Source organism: Narcine bancroftii, chromosome 5 (assembly GCF_036971445.1).
Source record: "Narcine bancroftii isolate sNarBan1 chromosome 5, sNarBan1.hap1, whole genome shotgun sequence".
Classification (NCBI taxonomy): Eukaryota; Metazoa; Chordata; class Chondrichthyes; order Torpediniformes; family Narcinidae; genus Narcine; species Narcine bancroftii.
The window spans coordinates 130,190,590-130,210,776 of NC_091473.1; the positions used below are offsets into that span (position 1 = coordinate 130,190,590).

General features: G+C 41.1%; 1 protein-coding gene across 3 annotated transcripts in view; it reads left to right on the plus strand.

Moving 5' to 3' along the window:
* LOC138763967 (dihydropyrimidine dehydrogenase [NADP(+)]-like) overlaps positions 1-20,187 on the plus strand; it is a 1,056,199-nt gene that overhangs the window by 834,673 nt on the left and 201,339 nt on the right. For all 3 annotated transcript variants that reach the window (XM_069939063.1, XM_069939062.1, XM_069939064.1), the window contains exon 16: positions 4,208-4,291. In XM_069939063.1, the coding sequence (XP_069795164.1) occupies positions 4,208-4,291 (84 nt within the window). The remainder of the gene's footprint in view (positions 1-4,207; positions 4,292-20,187) is intronic.

The window sequence follows — 20,187 nt, forward strand, 5'->3', positions numbered from 1 at the left end:
TGATCACATTCCTGTGAAATGTTAGTGATTGATTTCCTATAGTTTGTTTCTTGTTACCTCATTACTCACAATGATAAAAATCTTTCAAGTAGCTGGCAGTGGATCTGAAATATGATGGGCAGTTTTAACCCTCAAAAATAGAAGAGTTGTGTCAGGTAAGATGTAATCACTGGGAAAGCTGTGTGCATCCATTTTAACAAAGCCTGTATCATTGAGGAAAAAAATTAATCTAATCAATTTTGACACAACACATCTATAACTCCTCCATTAGCACTTTGGAAAAATAGCCTCATAGCCTCACACCCTCTTCCACATCAATTACCACGACCAACTATGCTTCCCCAACAATATAAGCATCCTGTACCCTGCACCTCTTCTTCCCTGACTCTGATAGTCAATAAACTTTTAGCTTTATAGCTTGGTTTTTTTTCTCCCCAGAAGCTCCCTCAGCCGATGAATGATTGATCCAATTCATCAGGATGGCTTCCAGATGGGAAACCTGTGATCATTGAAAGGAAATCAAAGTGTGCTACGAGTTGGAGACTGGAAAGGCATATCTCCGTCCCTTCTCACCAGAGTCCTTACACTAGCACTGAAACTTTCCACATATAGAATCCTGAAATATCATCTTTATCTCTCTATAGCTAAAGCTTTTGACAGTGCATTTGCTTGTAATACAGACTGCAAATACTCATCATGACATTCCTGAAAACATGTCATTTTTTTGTAAACCCTACAGTCAGTGGTACAAAATCCCAGAGTTAAGAGAGCTTATTGAAGGGAAATTAAATTAAATGCTATTAGTAATTGGTTTTCTGATACTAAGCTCCAGATTTATTTTAAACCAATTTTGGCCTGATTGACCATGAAATCTGTTTCTGAATTCTGGCTTAATTTGAGCTTCGCTCTTGAAATGCTGCCAAAGATGAATGACTTTATCAAAGATCTTCTTCCTTTGCTTTCTATAAGGCTTATGGTTCTTAATTTTTTTTACTTCTTTAATGGTTATGAATTTAAGAAAAATCATAACTTGCATGAGCAAGTTGTTAGAGGTGTAATATTGTTGATGTTTTATCTCAAAATTAAGAGTTTGAGAACATTTGTTTGCAAATTTCTTGTTTTCTAAGTGAAGAATCTGCCTCCTGTAGTTATGTAAAAGGGCTTCTCTCCAGATGTCTCCCTGCTTTATACTCATATCTTGAAGAAGGACTCAGGCCCGAAACATTGGTTATATATCTTTATCTTTTCTGTGCTTTTACTATAATCACAGTGTCTGTAGACTTCTGTGTTTCACTCCTATAATTATGTCCCTTGCTGCATTGGTTTATGTCCATCATGAGTATTTAGAGAAAACACAAACAGTAGTATAAACCAATGTTCTAAGCCTCATTCTCTGTCGCCTCCTCAATAATACTTCATATAACATTATTGATGAGGTAGTTAACAATATCACTGTTTTGAGGAGCTCTTGCTACAATTTCCTAGGGCCATGGTGATTCATGTCTCAGCGACTACAACCACTGCAATTAAGTCTTTATAAAACTGCCAGGCCACAAGTGGAATACTGCAACTAGTTCTGGTCACTAGACTTTAGGATGGGGGAAAAAGCTACTCACTGGAATATCTCCAGGGACGAAGGGTTTGTTGTAACTGCAGAGACTGCTGGAGGAAAGAGGTTGAAGACAATTCACCCAAGAAAAGACTGGAGCCTCCGAAAACGGAAGTAGAGTTAAAGCTTTATGTCGACAAGCTTTCATCAAAAATAGAAAAATGAATAGAAATAAAATAGGGTTAAAGTTGCAGAGAGGGGTGGAGACAATAAAGGGAATTTTGTGGTCTCTTCATGTGATGGGGAAAAGTCAGGGGAATGGAGCTAATGGGAGAATGGATCAGATCATGATGGAATGGCAGAATAGACTTGATAGCCAGAATGGCCTACATCTCCTATATTTTGTGGCCTTATAGTCTCATATCCATAATATAGTGGAGACTGAGCATTTTGGAAGTCTTTATTGTATGAGTCGGAGTGGAAGCATCATGTTCTAACTATAAAAGGCCCTGGTGAGTTATGGAATATTGTAAACAGATGAGGCCTCCCTATTTGAAGGAGCAGTTACTTGTTTGAAGGTGTATATCTGACAGGTGTAAGCCATTGAGAAATGAAATTATGAGTATTCAGGACCAACATGCTCCTTAAGGGTGAAAGATGAAGATACCAAGTCCAAGGAACCAGGATGTTAAGGCATGTTGATGGTCAATAAAGGTAAAAGGAAGCAAATCATGGTGCAGACAACTAAAAATATGGGAGGTCCTTCAGACAACTAAAAATATGGGAGGTCCTTCAGACAACTAAAAATATGGGAGGTCCTTCAGACAACTAAAAATATGGGAGGTCCTTCAGACAACTAAAAATATGGGAGGTCCTTCTGACAACTAAAAATATGGGAGGTCCTTCAGACAACTAAAAATATGGGAGGTCCTTCAGACAACTAAAAATATGAGAGTTCCTTCAGAGATACAGAAAGTATGGGAGAGTTACTGAACAAAGAAATGAGAAGAGCAAATGAAGTGTCACTAGTAGAGAATATGAAGAAAAATCCCAGAGCATTTTATTAGTATATGAAAAGCAACAGGGACATCAGGGAGAGTCAAGCCCATTATCGTTCAAAATTACATTGTGTGTATAGAGCTGGAGGACCGAGGTGACGGGATTTTTTTAAAAAGTACCTCTCAGCTGTGCTCACTGAGGAGAAGGATATTGTAGTCAGAAACTTCAGGGAAGGGAAATTGATGAAACTAGAATATTTGAGATGACTTAGCAGACTTAAACATGGATAAACTCTTGGGGCCTGATGAGATGTATCCCAGGCTGCTATGACTGAGATTTTTAAATATTTGCAGTCACAGCTGAGATAACAAATGATTGGAGATCATTAAGTTTTAAATATTGCACAAGGTTGGTACTGGAAAATAACCCTGAGACAAAAGATCAGCCGTGATCTAATTGAGTTTCTACATTTGATGTTATGAAGGCTGAGAGAGGTGGGCCAGGCATGTCATTCCTTCATGTTGGTGCTTTCACGGTTAGATAGTTCCTGTCCAGCATCTATACCATTCCCACATCATTGCAGTATTTGCTTGTAATAGCTGGAAAACATCTATCTGCAAAATATCCCATCAACATCTAAAAGCAACAAAAAGTAATGATCCAAATAAAATGCAGTCATTTCCTGTGAATATTCCCTAATTCTCAGCTAATGGAGTATTTAGCCGCCGCCATTATTTCCCATTCAAATTGTAATGCACCGTGTGTGAGGCGTAGTCTTCCCTTTCCCTTCATTGAAAATCATATTAGAATCAAACACATCCACCTTTGTGTGTGGAAGTGTTTTAAGTTATATATATTCAATGCCTTTTTGAAAGGAGAAGACCTTTTGAAAGTGTTTCAAGTCAGTTTAGGATCATGGCAGTCTCTAATATCATTTAATGTAACAATAATATTTTTATCAACTGCCATTTAAACATGATCCATTATTGATAAGCCAATTTTCTAAGAGAGCTGGGGTTGGGTGTACGTTGGGGGGAGGGAACTGATGCTGGGGGGTGTACAGGAGGGGAACCGGAGCTGAGGGTGGGGGGGACCTGGAGCTGGGGGGTGTCCGGGGGGGGGGGGGGAACCAGTGCTGGGGGGGTGTACATTGGTGGGGGGAACCGGAGCTGCGGGGTGTACGTTGGGAGGGGGAACCGGTGCTGGGGGGTGTATGGTGGGGGGGGGAACCGGCACTGGGGGAGTGTATGTGTGGGGGGTGAACCATCACTGGGTGGATGTACAGAATCAGAATTTATTGGCATGAACATGTCTCATTACATTCATTGTTTTGCTGCGCCATTCTTGTGTATTGCAGATGTGAAATCGCTATAATTACATTTCCATAACTACTACTAAGAATAATTTTTTTGAAAGAATCCTGCAGACTGTTGACCACGTATTATTATGAGATTACCAGTTTATAAGTTAAGAAACCTCTTACAGCAAAGTCAAAAAGTGGTTTTCTATTCAATTTAACAAATCCACACACATGCGAGGCCAACCACACTAGATTTCATCTTAAATGATATGTAGTTTTCTTTTGTTCGGCTCAGAAAATCAATGCAGGACTGTACATTTGCAGTTTTGCAGTACACTTAAACTCTTCTTCATTTACAGGATTCTGGTGCAGATGCCTTGGAATTAAATCTGTCTTGCCCACATGGCATGGATGAAAGAGGAATGGGCCTCGCCTGTGGACAGGTAAAACATCTACCTCAATTGCTCCTGCATTCCATCCTTCTCTTACTACAATAGCAATGCAGCTGCTCAAATGCGGCCCGAAACCAGGCAAAAGATTTGAAGCTTTTGCTGTCGTTCCTCTAGGGGTATGATGGGGAAGATCAGCAGTGTTGCCTCTATTCATCCCAACGGTTTGGGTGAAACAGCGCCAGCAACCTAGGCTCGAATCCGGCCCTGTCTGTAAGAAGTTTGTATGTTTTCCCCATGACCTGTGTGCTCTCGTTTTCCCTTACCTTCTAAAATGTGCAGGATTTGGTAAGTCAATTGGGTATAATTAGTCAGTATGGGCCAAAAGACCCTTCTACCATACTGTACCTTAAAAAAAATTCCAATTATCCTTACTGTCCTATTATATTTTAATGTTAGATCATGAAAGTCACAGAACATAGAATAATACAGCACATACAGGCCCTTCTGTCCTCATTTTAAAAAAAAATACTAAATCCTTCCTGCCCCATTACCCTATATTTCTTTTCATCCATGAGCCTGTCTAAGAGTCTCTTAAATGCCCCCAATGTTTCAGCCTCCACCACCATCCCTGGCAAGGCGTTCCAGATGCCCACAAGTCTCAATGTAAAAAAAAATTACCCCTGATGTCTCCCCTAAACTTTCCTCCTTTAACTTTGTACATATGTCCCCTGGTGTTTGGTGATCCTGCCCTAGGAAAGAAGCCCTGGTTGTCCACCCTATCTATGCCTCTCATAATTTTGTAGACCTCCATTAAGTCTCTTATTCTTTGACACTCCAAAGAGAAAAGTCCCAGCTCTGCTAACCTTGCCTCATAAGACATTTTCCAATTCAGGTAAAATCCTGATAGATCTCCTTTGCACCTTCTCCATAGCTTCAACAACCTTCTTATAATGAGGTGATCAGAACTGAGCACAATACTCAGTGTGGTGTCAACAGAGATTTGTAGAGTTGCAACAAGGCCTCTCTGTTCTTGAACTCATTCCCCCTATTAATAAAGCCTAGCATCCATAGGCCTTCTTAACTATCCTACCAACCTTTGCAGTGACCTTGAGGGATGTATGGATTTACATCCTAAGGTCCCTCTGTTCATCTTAAGTAACCGACCATTAACCCTGTACTCAGTCTTCTGGTTTGTCCTTCCAAAATGCATCACCTCACACTTACCTGGATTGAACTCCATCTGCCACTTCTCTGCCCAACTCTGCATCTTGTCTATATCCTCTTGTAACCTTTGACAAACCTCAGATCCATCCAAAACTCCTACAATCTTCCTATCCTCTGCAAACTTATTGATTCATCCTTCCACCTCTTCATCCCGTTCATTTATTAAAAAATCACAAAGAGTAGGGCTCCTAGAACAGATCCTTTAGGTACTCCCACTAGTCACTGACCTCCAGGCACAATATTTTCCTTCCCTTCCACTACTACTCTCTGGTTTCTACTTGCAAGCTAATTTTTTTTATCCTCTCTGCCAAAGTTCTATGGATCCCATGCCTCATGACTTTCTGAATGAGTCTCTCATAGGGTCCTTGACAAATGTCTTGCAAAAATCCATGTAGACCACATCTACTGCCCTGCCCTCATCGATTTCTTTTGTTACCTCCTCAAAAACTCAGTTAGGATTGTGAGGCACAACCTTCTCTTCACAAAGCCATGCTGACTATCTTTGAGTAGACTGTATTTCTCCAAATGCCCATGGATCCTATCCTTAAGAATCCGTTCCAATAGTTTGCACTGATGTATGACTCATTGGTCTAGAATTCCCAGGAATCTCCCTATCACCTTTTTTTAAACAAGGGGATTACATTTTCCATTCTCCAATCCTCCACCACCTCCACTGAAGCAAAGAGGACTCAAAGATCATAGCTACTGCCCCAACTATCTCTTCCTACAGCAAACGTGTGGTATATTGCATCTGGCCCGGGGGACTTATCAACCGATGTTTTTAAGAAGATCCAACACTTCCTCTTCCTTAATCTCCACATTGTCCAGCAAACGTCTGTTCTATTCTGACCTCGCCATGATGAAGGTCCTTTTCTCTTGCAAATAGTGAAGCAAAGTGTTCATTTACAGCCTCCCCAACCTCCTCCACCTCCAGGCACTTGCGGCCTCCTTTATCCTTTAGTAGCCCCACCTTCGTTCTTGTCATCCTTCTGTTCTTCACATATGCACAGAACGCCTTGCGGTTCTCATTAATCCTACATGCCAAGGCCTTCTCATGCCCCCTTTGAGCTCTCTTTTCTTAAGCTCCTTCCTGGTTACTATATATTTCTCATGAGCCATTCCTGTTTCCTGCTTCCTATATCTAACATTGGGGGCAAAGTATTGATGTGGATTGAGAACTGGCTGGCAGGTAGAAGACAGAGAGTTGGGATAAATGGCTCGTTTTCTGAGTGGCAGGCGGTGACCAGTGGGGTGCCACAGGGATCTGCACTGGGACCCCAGCTGTTCACAATTTACATTAATGATCTGGATAAGGGGATTGGATGTAATATCTCCAAATTTGTAGATGACACTAAGCTAGGAGGGGTTGTGTGCACGGAAGAGGGGGTCAGGAAGCTCCAGTGTGATTTGGATAAATTGAGGGACTGGGCAGATACATGGCAAATGCACTACAATGTGGATAAATGAGAGGTTATCCACTTTGGTAATACAAACCGGAGGGTAGATTACTATTTGAATGGCAATAGATTAAGAGATGGGGAAGTGCAGAGAGACCTAGGGGTGCTTGTACACCAGTCTCTGAAGGCGAGCATGCAGGTACAGCAGGCGGTTAAAAAGGCAAATGGTATGTTGGCCTTCATATCAAGAGGGTTTGAGTATAGGAACAAGAATACCTTACTGCAGCTGTACAGGGCCTTGGTGAGACCACACCTGGAGTATTGTGTGCAGTTTTGGTCACCTTATCTAAGGAAGGATGTTCTTGCAATGGAGGGAGTGCAGAGGCGAATCACCAGGCTGATACCTGGAATGGCAGGAATGACTTATGAGGAAAGATTGCGCAATTTGGGATTGTACTCGCTGGAGTTTAGAAGATGGAGAGGGTATCTCATAGAGACATATAAAATTCTGGCAGGACTGGACGGAATGGATGCAGATGGGACGTTTCCAATGATGGGAAAATCCAGAACCCGGGGCCATGGTTTGAGGATAATAGGCAAACCATTTAGGACCGAGATGAGGAGGAATTTCTATACCCAGAGGGTGGTGAATCTGTGGAATTCATTGCCACAGAGGGCAGTAGAGGCAGGTTCATTAAATATATTTAAGAGGGAATTAGGTATATTTCTTCAGTATAAGGGTATTAAAGGTTACGGAGAGAAGGCGGGGACGGGGTACTGAACTTTAAGATCAGCCATGATCTCGTTGAATGGCGGAGCAGGCTCGAAGGGTCGAATGACCTACTCCTGCTCCTATCTTCTATGTTTCTATGTTTCCTTTGTCCTCTTGACAAGTTGCCTCACCTGTTTTGTCAGCCACAGTTCCCTTTGGATTTTTTTCCATATTCTTTGAAAGTCTGTAAATTTGGCAAACAGCAACCTTTTCATCTTTATTTTTTCATACATTAACAGTATTTACTGTTGCTGTCTCTAAGGAAAATGGTGTATTGACTTTGTTCTGCATTGCGCTTGGCAGAGCATGCCACTAACTGCACCATGTTCCCGATCAGTGGTTTTCAAACTGTTCCCTTAAAGTCACCTTAAGCAATCCCTATGCCATCGGTGCTCTGTGATTAGTAAGGGATTGCTTTAGGTGGTATGTGAGTGGGAAGGGAAGGTTGAGAACCACTGCTCTAGACCCATTTGTTATTGAAATATTTTGCTTGATAAAAATTGTCATTGGCCCATTTCCTTTGGAGTTATGAAACCATGCACATGACGAGTCAATTAGGTACGATTAAAACAGTAGTTTTCAAAAATTTTATTCCCATCCACATACCATCTTAACCAATCCCTTACTAATCACAGAGCAGTTTGAAAACCACTGCACTAAATCAACCATTCTTAACCTTTTGTTTGGCTATGACCCCCACCCCACTTTGGGCTCTGTTCAAAATTTATGGGTCTCCTCCCCTGTTAAGCAGTCAAATTTAGTTGGTTTCTTCCATACTTCTGCCGACTGCATAAAAAAAATTAAAAAGTCTTCAGGATTTCTGTCCATGACTCCAATTAAATGTGCTGTGACCCTGATTGAGAATGGCTGCTCTAGATAACATGTAGTAGAACCACCATGGAGCCTATTGCATATAAGCCACTATGCTGTTAGTTGGAACACCAGGCCAGTGATGACACCAACCAGAGCCTCCATGTGCCAATTCAGGAAGAAACAAACCTAACTGAACAACATTTTATGTTCACCTAGCTATAGAAAGAATACAGGAAGGATTCCTGAGAATGTTACCAGGTCTGGGAGTTATAATTATACAGAGAGGCTGGATAGGTTTAAACTTTTTTACCCTTGGTGTAAAGAAGGCTAAAGAAGACATGAATGAGGCTTATAAAATCACAAGGTACATAGTTGAGGTAAACAATTAATGCCTTTTTTTTCCAGGTTTTGAGAAATATAAAACTAGAGGGCATAGATATAAGGTGAGGAGGAAAGACTTAAAAAGGACTTGAGGAGCACTTTTTTCACATAGAGCGTGGTGGGTATATGGAATGAGCTGCCGGAAGAAATGGTAGAAGTGAGGATAATTGCAACATTCAAAGCACACAAACAGGACCTTTGGCAGTCAAGTCTATGCCGAGCTTTTATTCTGCCAAGTCCCTTCGACCTGTATCCAAGCTATAGCTATCTATACCTCCCCTATCCATGTACCTATCCAAATTTCTCTTCAACATTGAAATTTAGGCATATATGAGCGAACACAGGAAAATGGGTTTATCGTGTACAGTATTAACAAAATTGGGAAGTATGGTTGGCGTAGCGATTAGCGCAACAGCACCAGCAAATGGGACCGGGGTTTGAATCCTGCGCTGTCTGTAAGGAGTTTGTATTTTCTCACCGTGTCTGCATGGATTTCCTCTGGAGGCTCCAGTTTCCTCCCACTATTCAAAACGTATTGGGGTGTATGTTAATTGGGTGTATTGGACAGCACAAGGCTAATGGGCCGAAATGACCTGTATGTCTGAACTTAATTGTAAAAGGGCATGTTTCCATGCTGTAGAACTCTATGATTCTAACATCAAGGGCATTTCATATGAATACCTATCTGAACGACTTATTCACATCACCAAGTCCAAATTATTTTCACCAGAATTTGCTAAGCATCATTGAGTGTTCAGAGAGCTTTTGAGTCATAAAGTCATGTAGGTCAGAACAACTTGGTACATCTCATCCATGCTAACCAAGTTGGCATTCTGGGCTAGTTACATTTACCTGCATTTAATCTATATTCCTTTCCTCTCTATATGGCTGTCTGAATGTCTTTTGAAAGTCATATTTATACCCATTTTTTACAGCTCATTCCAGGACCACCCTCTTGGTGAAAAGGTCCCTTTTTAAGTCCCTCTCATCTCTCCACAAACCTATGTCCTCTGGTTTCAGATTTATCTGCCCTGGAGAAAAGACCATGAGCATTTACTTTATCCATGATTTAAAATAATGGATTGTTCTCTTTCAGAATCCAGAGTACTTGTGGAAAAGTGACCATGCTAGTCTTTTAAGAGTATTTGCCTTCCATCATCATTCTCCAGCACATTGTCTACGCGTGGTGTTGTGTTGAATAACCACACTGAGATGTATTTGGCAGCTCAGACAGGTTGCATATCACCTTCCTCTGCAGAATTGGAAATGTGTGGGCAGTTGGAGACAAGAACTTTGGGCTCTTGCTATCAGGTTACTGATGGTCATTATATTAATTGATGCACTGAATGATTGTAAAAAGCTTCCATGTGTAAATGAAGTGAAAATCCATTTGCACTCATCACCATATACCTTAATGCAGCAATATCTAAGAAAACAATATCAGAGCTCTTTGAGGAAAACTTTAAATTAATGCAAGATTACAGATGCATCAATGCAGTGGATAGATGCCATTGAAACAGGACAGAGACTCACTGAATGTACAATCCATACGAATGGTGTATCAAGTGCACGTTTAACCCACTACTCCCTGTTTGACTCCAATCCAAATCATGAAAATAACTTTCACTTGGAATTTGGGAGAAAGGGAGGTGGGGAGTCTCATTGAAACATTTTGAATTTTCAAAAGCATGGACAGAGTAGATGTAGAAAGGTTGTTTCGCATTGTTGGAGAGTCTAGGACAAGAGGGCACAACTTTAGGATGGCTGATGTACTATCAATAACTCCAAAGACTAAAAATTACCTGACTGAGAGACTTTTATTACCATAAGCAGAAGGCACAAATCATTTTGCTTGTTCTGGGGAAGTGTTTATGGCATTGCTGCCTTTATTAGGGAAATCTAGGGGAGGAGCCACAGGTACAATCAACAAGAGGCGGGCCAGCCATACACATACAAAAAGTATTAACAGTGGTTCCACCTCAGTGTCCACTTAGAATTGTTACAAGATCAAACCAGCAACCACAAAGGCGGCAGATCACACAGGGGTAAAGATGAACAATTACTTTATTAACAAAATTTCACCTTCAAACTTTAATTCAAAATCCCCCCTTTTATAACAATGCCCACTGGTTAATATACAAATTTCTATAACAGTATAAAACTAATAAATGCCCTAGCCTAAATATAACATATGTAATCAAAGTTTAAGTTATATTTCCAACCAGCCCACAGAAAAAATATGTTTTATGCAAATAGCGCCTTTGGAAGACTACACAAAAGAGTCTGGAAAAACAACCAACTGAAAAACCTCACAAAGATAAGCGTATACAGAGCCGTTGTCATACCCACACTCCTGTTCGGCTCCGAATCATGGGTCCTCTACCGGCACCACCTACGGCTCCTAGAACGCTTCCACCAGCGTTGTCTCCGCTCCATCCTCAACATCCATTGGAGCGCTTACACCCCTAGCGTCGAGATACTCGAGATGGCAGAGGTCGACAGCATCGAGTCCACGCTGCTGAAGATCCAGCTGCGCTGGATGGGTCACGTCTCCAGAATGGAGGACCATCGCCTTCCCAAGATCGTATTATATGGCGAGCTCTCCACTGGCCACCGTGACAGAGGTGCACCAAAGAAAAGGTACAAGGACTGCCTAAAGAAATCTCTTGGTGCCTGCCACATTGACCACCGCCAGTGGGCTGATAACGCCTCAAACCGTGCATCTTGGCGCCTCACAGTTTGGCGGGCAGCAGCCTCCTTTGAAGAAGACCGCAGAGCCCACCTCACTGACAAAAGGCAAAGGAGGAAAAACCCAACACCCAACCCCAACCAACCAATTTTCCCTTGCAGCCGCTGCAATCGTGTCTGCCTGTCCCGCATCGGACTTGTCAGCCACAAACGAGCCTGCAGCTGACGTGGACTTATTACCCCCTCCATAAATCTTCGTCCGCGAAGCCAAGCCAAACATAAAACAAACACAAAACATATAAGACTCACAAAACTTCAATTACCATCGAAGTAAAGATCGTAAACAAAATTCAGTTTGTTTGGTAAATTGAAGCTAAAAGATCTTTTAGAGAGAGAGAGAGCACAAAATTCAAAATTCTTGTGTTGTTTGCCGAGAGAGGAACAATGGCTTGGTCTGGATCCTTCTGGCTGCCTTTGGAATGTTCATCCCTTTTAAAATGCCCAACATTCTAAACTGCCTCCCAGACAATGACTTATGTTTTATGCCTCCTTCCACTTCACAGCCACACCCAGTGATGGTTTGTCTTCCAAATCCAGAAATTTCTAGATCATCTTCTGCAGATTCCCAGTACATCTCCCACTCTCTCTCTCACTGTCAGCAGTCCACTTTCACCTTGGCTCTCTAAGGCAAACTGTCACTTTTTAACATAAAACCACACAATATATAGGTCAATACACAACACAGAACTCTGTAACAGAATAGAGGCACAGAAGAATCTCTTTTGCCAGAGAGTGGTGTATCTGTGGAATTTGTTGCCCCAGGCAGTTGTAGAGGCCAGGTCATTGGGTGTATTTAAGGCAGAGATTGACAGGTTCTTGATTAGCCAGGGCATCAAAGATTTTGTGAAGAAGGCTGGAGAGCGGGGCTGAGTGGGAAAATAGATCAGCTCATGATTAAATGGTGGGGCAGGACTCAATGGGCTGAATAGCCTTTTTCGGCTCCTATGTCTTATAGTTGTATGGTCTTAATCAGCATTTTCAAATAAAAAAGTTCCAAGCCTTTTCACAGGAACATTATCACCAAACTTTATAGGAAAAAAGATTGACAAAGCTTTTAAGGAGCCACTTAAAAAAGGAGGGGGGGATGGAGTGGTGGAAGGAATTCAAGAATTTATAGCACAGGCAGCTGAAGTGATGGCTATCATTGGGGTGGGTAGGGGGCAGGGGAAGTAATTAAAAGCAGTTAAACATAGAGACTAGAACATTACAAGGTCAGTATTAAAGGTCAGAAAATTGGTGTAATGTGTTCCAGCTGGTAGATGGTTGTCAGGTTGTTTCATAGTAACAATTGTTTTAGATTTGGTCCTCATTTAGGAAGCCTTCAGTAGGAGGGTGGTTAAAAAATGGACTTCTTACGTTTGCCTTCATTGGCAAGGCATTGAGTTCAAAAGTAATGAAGTCATGTCCCAACCATGTGAAGCTTTGGGTGGGCTGCACGTGGAATACTGTGCACAATTCTGGTCAACCTATTACAGGATGGACGTGGAGGCTTTGGAAATAGCACAGAAGGAGTGAACTAGGATGCCTGGATTGGAGGACGTGAACAATGGGGAGAGAATGGACAAACTTGGATTGGGGCATGGGAGACTGAGAGAATTTTATAAGATTATGAGATATTGATAGGATAGACAGTCAGAATCTTTATTTCCCAGGGATCTCTTCCACACCGCATCTTTCAGCGACTCCCATTGGGAAAGAAAGACAGATGTATCAGAACTAGCACCACCAGGCTGAGGAACAGCTTCTTTTCACGGGCAGTGAGACCGCTGAACGACCAAAGGAACTGCTCACACTGACCATCAGCGACTCATATTTATGAAACAATATTTATTTATTTATTGGTATATACGAATACTGGCCCTGTATATGTATTTTTTGACTGTATGTGTGTTATGTCTGGCTATATGACTGGATGTTTTGCACCGAGGACCAGAGAATGCTGTTTTGTGGAGTTGCACTTGTGCAATCAGATGACAATAAACCTGACTTGACTTGATCACATATCAGAGGACCAGTGTTTAAGGTGAAGGGGGAGGGTGTGGGGGGAGGAATTAAGGGAGATGTGCAGGGCAACTATTTTACTAGGAGAGTGGTGGGTGTTTAGAAAATGTTGCCAGGAGTAGTGCTGAAAGCATAGTAGCATTTAAAAGGCTTCTTGATGAACACGTGAAAATGAATGGAATGTGGCAAGCAGAGGTTTAGTTTGAATTGGATGTCATATTTAGCATAGGTGCGAGGGCTAAAGGGCTGTACTGTTCTATGTTCTGTGTTGAAGGCTGGATCCTGAGGTTTTTAAAAGGGGCCAGTTAAAGGAGCAATTACAGTAACATGATGCTATGTGATGTAAGTACCAAGATGGTCGGCCATGCCCCCAGCAGGCCAGGCCACATGAATTGAATAAAAAAATCTGAGCCAAAATGATGATTTACAGATATGGCCTCTTCAGATGCAGAATGAAAGGAAGAGTGAGATATCTAATTTTGCCTCCAGGTGGCTGGGAACAGATCAAGGTTCAAGGTTCCTTTTACTGTTATGTAATAATACACAAAAATGTAATATGCATGATATAGTTAAACTTTTGTCTGCTATAAGGCAAGCAAAGAGTCTCTATTAGCATTGCCCAGTGCCCCTAACTATAAGAGAGGAAAAAAAGAGACTCCTTCAGAGACACTGAATATCAATGGATTTGCTTCCAGCACTCCTGCAGCCTCTTCAGCTAGATGGACTCCAGTTCAAACCATTGGCAACCAAGCTCCAGATCCAAACATCCAAATGATCAGGAAGATACATTTTTCCTCAAGCTTATGTAAGGCACCCTTGTAATAGTGCAGGAGACCTCACACCAAACGAAAGTAGGCTGGTTCATTAAAGTGGAAACAATGAGAAGCTCAGAGCCATTCAGTCTGTCGAAAGGCAGGTGCCCAATCTACATCTGTCGTCTCCAATGCAGAGGAGACGTCCTTGTTAATGACAAATGCAGTACCACAGTTTGGAAGAAGTGTGCTGCAACTGGAAGGTTGGGTCGAGTCCCTCAGTGGTGGGAAGGGAAGAGATGAAAGGGCAGGCGTTACCTTCTCTTTGGTTACATCGGAGAGTGCCACAAGATGGAGTGGTTGGTGGTACCCAAGGAATTGTGAAGAGAGTGATTCCCTTGAAATTTTGAAAGGGATTGACAAAGGAATATATGTCTGGTGGTAGAATATTAATGCAGCTGGCAGATATTTTGAAGGATGATCCATTGAATGTGGAGGCTGGAGGGGTGGAAGGTACGGACAAGAAGAACTCTGCCCTTGTTCCCTCAGGAGAAGAGGGTATGAGAGCATAGGTGCAGGAAATAGATAAAATGCTATTAATGATTTTGTTCTCTATAAGTAGAGGAGAAATTATGATCCAGGAAGAAGGAAGACATTTCAGAAGCATTTCTTGAATGCCTTATCATTTGAACAAAAGTGATGGAGACAGCGAAGCCGAGAGAATACCATACCATCATTAGAATAAGTAAGATATTGTTGGAGTTTGTGGCTAACCAATCCTCTGAGATCCAGAAAGGGAAAAGAAGTCAGGGATGTATCACGTGAAGGTGAAGGCAGGATGTTATCGTGATCACGAGAGAATTAGTATTGGACCACTGATGTGGATGAAAACGAAAGTCACCCAGAACTGATAGTTTGTGCCTTGGGAACAGGACAGATAAAGAAGAACATGCTTTGATTTTTGTGACAATAGACCTGAAAGGATAGATTTAACCGTGGGATCATTGGAAAGCTGGCATAGGAGGTAGCAGTGTGTTCAAAAACTTTATGGAAGAAAGGAAAGTTAGGGATGGGTCAATGATTTGCAAGAAAAGTTTGGAAGTGGTCATCAGAAGGAACATTCCACTGCAACGCTCAGGTTTTAGTAGATCTTTATAAGCAAAGGTTTCCATTGGAAGTGAGCCAGCTTCCAGATGCTATTGGCAAAATATTAATTCATGAGAGGTTTCCTTATCAAGTGAGTGAAGTTCTCAATGGAGTCTAAGGGTTAATTAATATTTATAATGGCAGCAGAGCTCTAATATCTTTAGTGAGATTATTCATGGTGTATGTGCATTTGATGGAGGAGCATTTGGAAATATTCTGTCATGCCTGTGGACTGTTCCTAGTTCAATTTGCCATCTCGTTAACAAAAAAAAACAGTTCATTGCACAAAACAGGCTTTAAGATGTTTCAACATGCCTTTTCTAAATGTAAATCTCATCATAACGTATCAATATGGTAACATTTTTGATATCTCTTGACAGTTGTTAATACTGTCTTAATTGAAGCCTTCCCAGATTTAGTGATGGAAAATTGTAGGAAGAATTGTCTTTGGGTTTAAGTTCCGTCAAATATATTAGTAAACCAGATTTTGGAAGAAGATTTCAGTGCCAGTTGTTTGGCTAATTATCATTTTTTACAACTGATCCTCTTCAGTGTTTCATTTATTTTTATTTTTTTATTTATATTTATTTTTCATCTTGGCGCCTCACAGTTTGGCGGGCAGCAACCTCCTTTGAAGAAGACCGCAGAGCCCACCTCACTGACAAAAGGCAAAGGAGGAAAAACCCAACACCCAACCCCAACCAACCAATTTTCCCCTGCAACCGCTGCAATCGTGTCTGCCTGTCCCGCATCGGACTTGTCAGCCACAAACGAGCCTGCAGCTGACGTGGACTTTTTACCCCCTCCATAAATCTTCGTCCGCGAAGCCAAGCCAAAGAGTCAGATTGATCCCAAAGATATACAACTTTAGAATAATGGGCGTATACAATACATGAATTAAAATTTAATTCAAAATTGCAAGTCAGAATACTTCTTCCACAAAAAGTCATTTAAAATGCATAACTTGATCAGAGCAGGAGTGTTATTGAGGTGGATTTTACAATTATCTATTACTGAAATAATATTAGGAAATGTTCTACAGCTAGAAAAATAAGGCTTAAAAATCCTTAGAAAAATTAATAGCCAGAATTTTCAAAACAATTCTGTTTCATCTGAATGAATCATATTTAAAATAATGTTTATTCATGCTTGTTTAGAAAGAATGGTTATCTCACAGATTTATAACAATATTTTTCTTAAGTGAAAACTGTTGCAGTTCTTTTAATTTGCATGGAGAATAAAAATTCTACGACAGAAATTGATTGTTTCTTTATAAATCAAATTACATTGACCACACTTTCCCTTTATAAGCTAAGATCAATTTTTGATACCATTACTCACTGCATGCAACAGAAAGCAATCATTTAACTATTGAATTCCCTCATAGTTTATTCTGCAAGATAATAGGGAGAATCCTGGGAATTATAGACCATTGAGTCGTGGCAGTGTGGACAAACTTTTCGAGAGAATTCTTCGGGACAGAATTTAAGAGCATTTAAAGAAGCATTGTCATCTTAAGATAGTCAGCATGGCTTTGTAAGGAGCAGGTTGTGCCTCACAAGCCTAATTCCATTTTTTGAAGAAGTAGCAAGAGGAATTGATGAAGGTAGGGTGGTAGATGTGGTGCATATAGATTTTAATAAGGCATTTAAATTTAAAATTTAGATATACAGCACGGTAACAGGCCATTTTGGCCCACAAGTCCATGCCACCCAATTTACACCAAATTAACTACACCCCCGGTGTGTTTCGAATAGTGGGAGGAAACCAGAGCCCCCAGGGAAAGCCCACGCTGACAAAGGGAGAATGTACAAACTCCTTACAGACCTCGTGGGATTTGTACCCTGGTCTCAATCGCTGGTAATGTAAAGGTGTGTTAATTGCTACGCCAACCATTTCGACCCCACTCTAGACTCATTCAGAAAGTCAAGGGATCCATGGGACCTTGGCTGTGTGGATTCAGAATTGATTTGCCCTTAGAAAGGAGAGGGTAGTAGTAGATGGAATGTATTCTGCCTGGAGATCAGTGACTAGTGGTGTTCTGCAGGGATTCTTTTCTTGGTCCCAGGCTCTATGTGATTTTTATAAATAATCTGGATGAAGAAGAAGAAGAATGGGTCAGTAAGTTTGCAGATGACACGAAGGCTGAAAGTGTTGTGGATAGCATAGAAGATTGTTGTAGGTTACAACAGGATATAGACATGTTGCAGAGTTAGACAGGAAAAGGTGTCAGGTGGAGTTCAAACTGGATATGTGTGAAGTGACGCATTTTCGAAAGTCGAACTTGAAGGTGGTGTACATGGTTAATGTCAGCATTCTTAACAGTCTCAAGGTTGGTGTGCAAGTTGATAGGGTAGTTAAGAAGGCATATGGTATGCTGGCCCTCATAAGTCAGGGAATTGAGCTCAGAGCTGTGAGGTGATGTTGCAGTTCTCTAAAACTCTGGTTTTGCAGTTCTATAAAACTCTGGTTTGACCACACTTGCAGTTTTGTGTTCAATTCTGGTCACCTCATTACAGAAAGGATGTGAAAATTTTGGAGAAGGTGCAGGGAAGATTTACCAGGATATTGCCTAGATTGGGGAATGTGTCTTAAGAGGCAAGGTTAACAGAGCTGGGGTTTTTTCTCTTTGGAATGAAGGTGGCTGAGAGGTGACTTAATGAGAATCATAGATAGGGTGGACAGCCAGCTCCTTTTTCCCAGTAACGATAGTGACAGTAGCAAATACCCGAGGACATCTGTTTAAGATGAGGGGAGAAAAGCTGAGGGAAGACATCAAGTTGTTTTTTTTACAGAGTGGTTCAAGATTTCAAGATTATTTTATTGTAATATGATAGTACAGAACATATAATATTTCACAAAATTACCTTCTATAAGACAGATAAAGAGTCATCACTGATGTTGTCTGGCACCCCTTACTGTAAGAGAGAATGAGAAGCAAAAGAGAGTCCCTTCAGAATCCCCCAACTGCAAGTTTCCTCTGCTGCTGAGCCCCTCGCTGGTCTGTTTCCATTGTCATCTTCTATGTTGGGTCGTCTCCTTTGCTCCCCTTTCTGGAATGCATTGACCAGGCTGGTGGTGGAGGCTGATAGAATGGAGATGTTCAAAAGACTCTTAAACAGGCATATGGATGCAAGAGAAATAGAGGATGATGGGTATGAGTCAGGGAACGATTAGATTGTTGAGTAGGTTGAAGTAGGTTGGCAAAACAAAAAATGGACCGAAGTGTCCTGTAATGTTCTATGTTCATATCATACATGTCATGCAAGCCGTTCTTCAAAAATGTTAACTATTTTAAATCAATATAAGTTCAAATTATTGTAAGATATTTTTACATGTGCCCATAATGTGTTCATACATCTTGTATATAATTGAAATGGTTCCTTGTTTAATGATTTTAGTGGTGATCCGTATGCAAAAGACAGTCGAATTCATTTCTGGTACTCTTTGAAATTCATTGATCAAAATGAATACTACAGTTGCATCTAGTACACCTTGTTCAGTATTATGCATATGGCGCAAGCAACTGATGTATTAAAGTGTTGGATAGATAAAAAGGTTCCACTTTACATTCTGCTCATGTACATTGACAAACTGAACCATGCCAGTTTGAATAAAAGCTACCAGCAGGATGGGGGAAGGGGATGTAGTTCAGGCTGAATAAAGTGGTTCTGCATCATTTAGTGAAAGATGTTACATTTTCTGATCCATGTCTAATGAGAATTAAAATATTTACTTTTCAAATTCACCTGCAAAACACGGTTTGTTTCTTAAAAGATGAAGATAGGGTGGCACGGTTATAGTAGCGTTACCACAATGCTATTACAATGCCAAAACCTAGGTTCGAATGCAGTGCTCTCTGTAAGGAGTTTGTACGTTCACTCCAGGGTTTCCTCCAGGTGCTCTGGTTTCCTCCCACCTTTCAAAATGTACTGGGGTTGTAGGTTAATTGGAGAATTTGGGCGGCCCAGGCTCGTATGCCAGTAGGGCTGTATGTCTAAAAATTACTGATTCTATACATTCACTGTTGCCTGTATAAATGTCTCTAATACTATTGAATTCAGTGAAGCAGACTTTTCTTTTAGTTTTTTTTTTAGTTTGTCTGACCTAATGTTATTCTCATCCAAATTACTAGGATTAAATATTTTATATGTGAAGCAAGTTCCCATTTACCAGGCATGATTTTGGAATGATGCTATCAGGAAGGGCAAGTTAAAAATTAAAAGGTTGGCCACCCCTGATTACTATTCCACTTCTCTCATATAGTTCAATCCTACCAGTCCCAATAACATTCTTGTGAATCTTTTCTGCACCCTTTCCAACTTCAGAATCGGAATCAGAATTTATCATCATGAACAAGACATGAAATTCGATGTTTTGTGGCAGCTTCATAGCCCAAACATTCATATTATAACCATCTTACAACATCACTATAAACAAAAATAAATTAAAAATAGTTGTGCACAAAAAGTAAGGCCGTGTCTTTGGATCATTGATTATTTAGGAATCTGATGGCAGTGGGGAAGAAGCTGTCCTTGTGCCACTGAGTCCTTGTCTTTAGGCTCCTGTACCTTTTTCCCAATGGTAGCAGAATGAAGAGGGCATGGGCTAGGTGGTGGGGGTCTTTGAGGATAGAGGCCGAATTTTTAAGACTGCCTCTTGTAGATTTCTTCGATGGAGTGATATCGCAGGCTGAGTTAACAACTCTCTGGG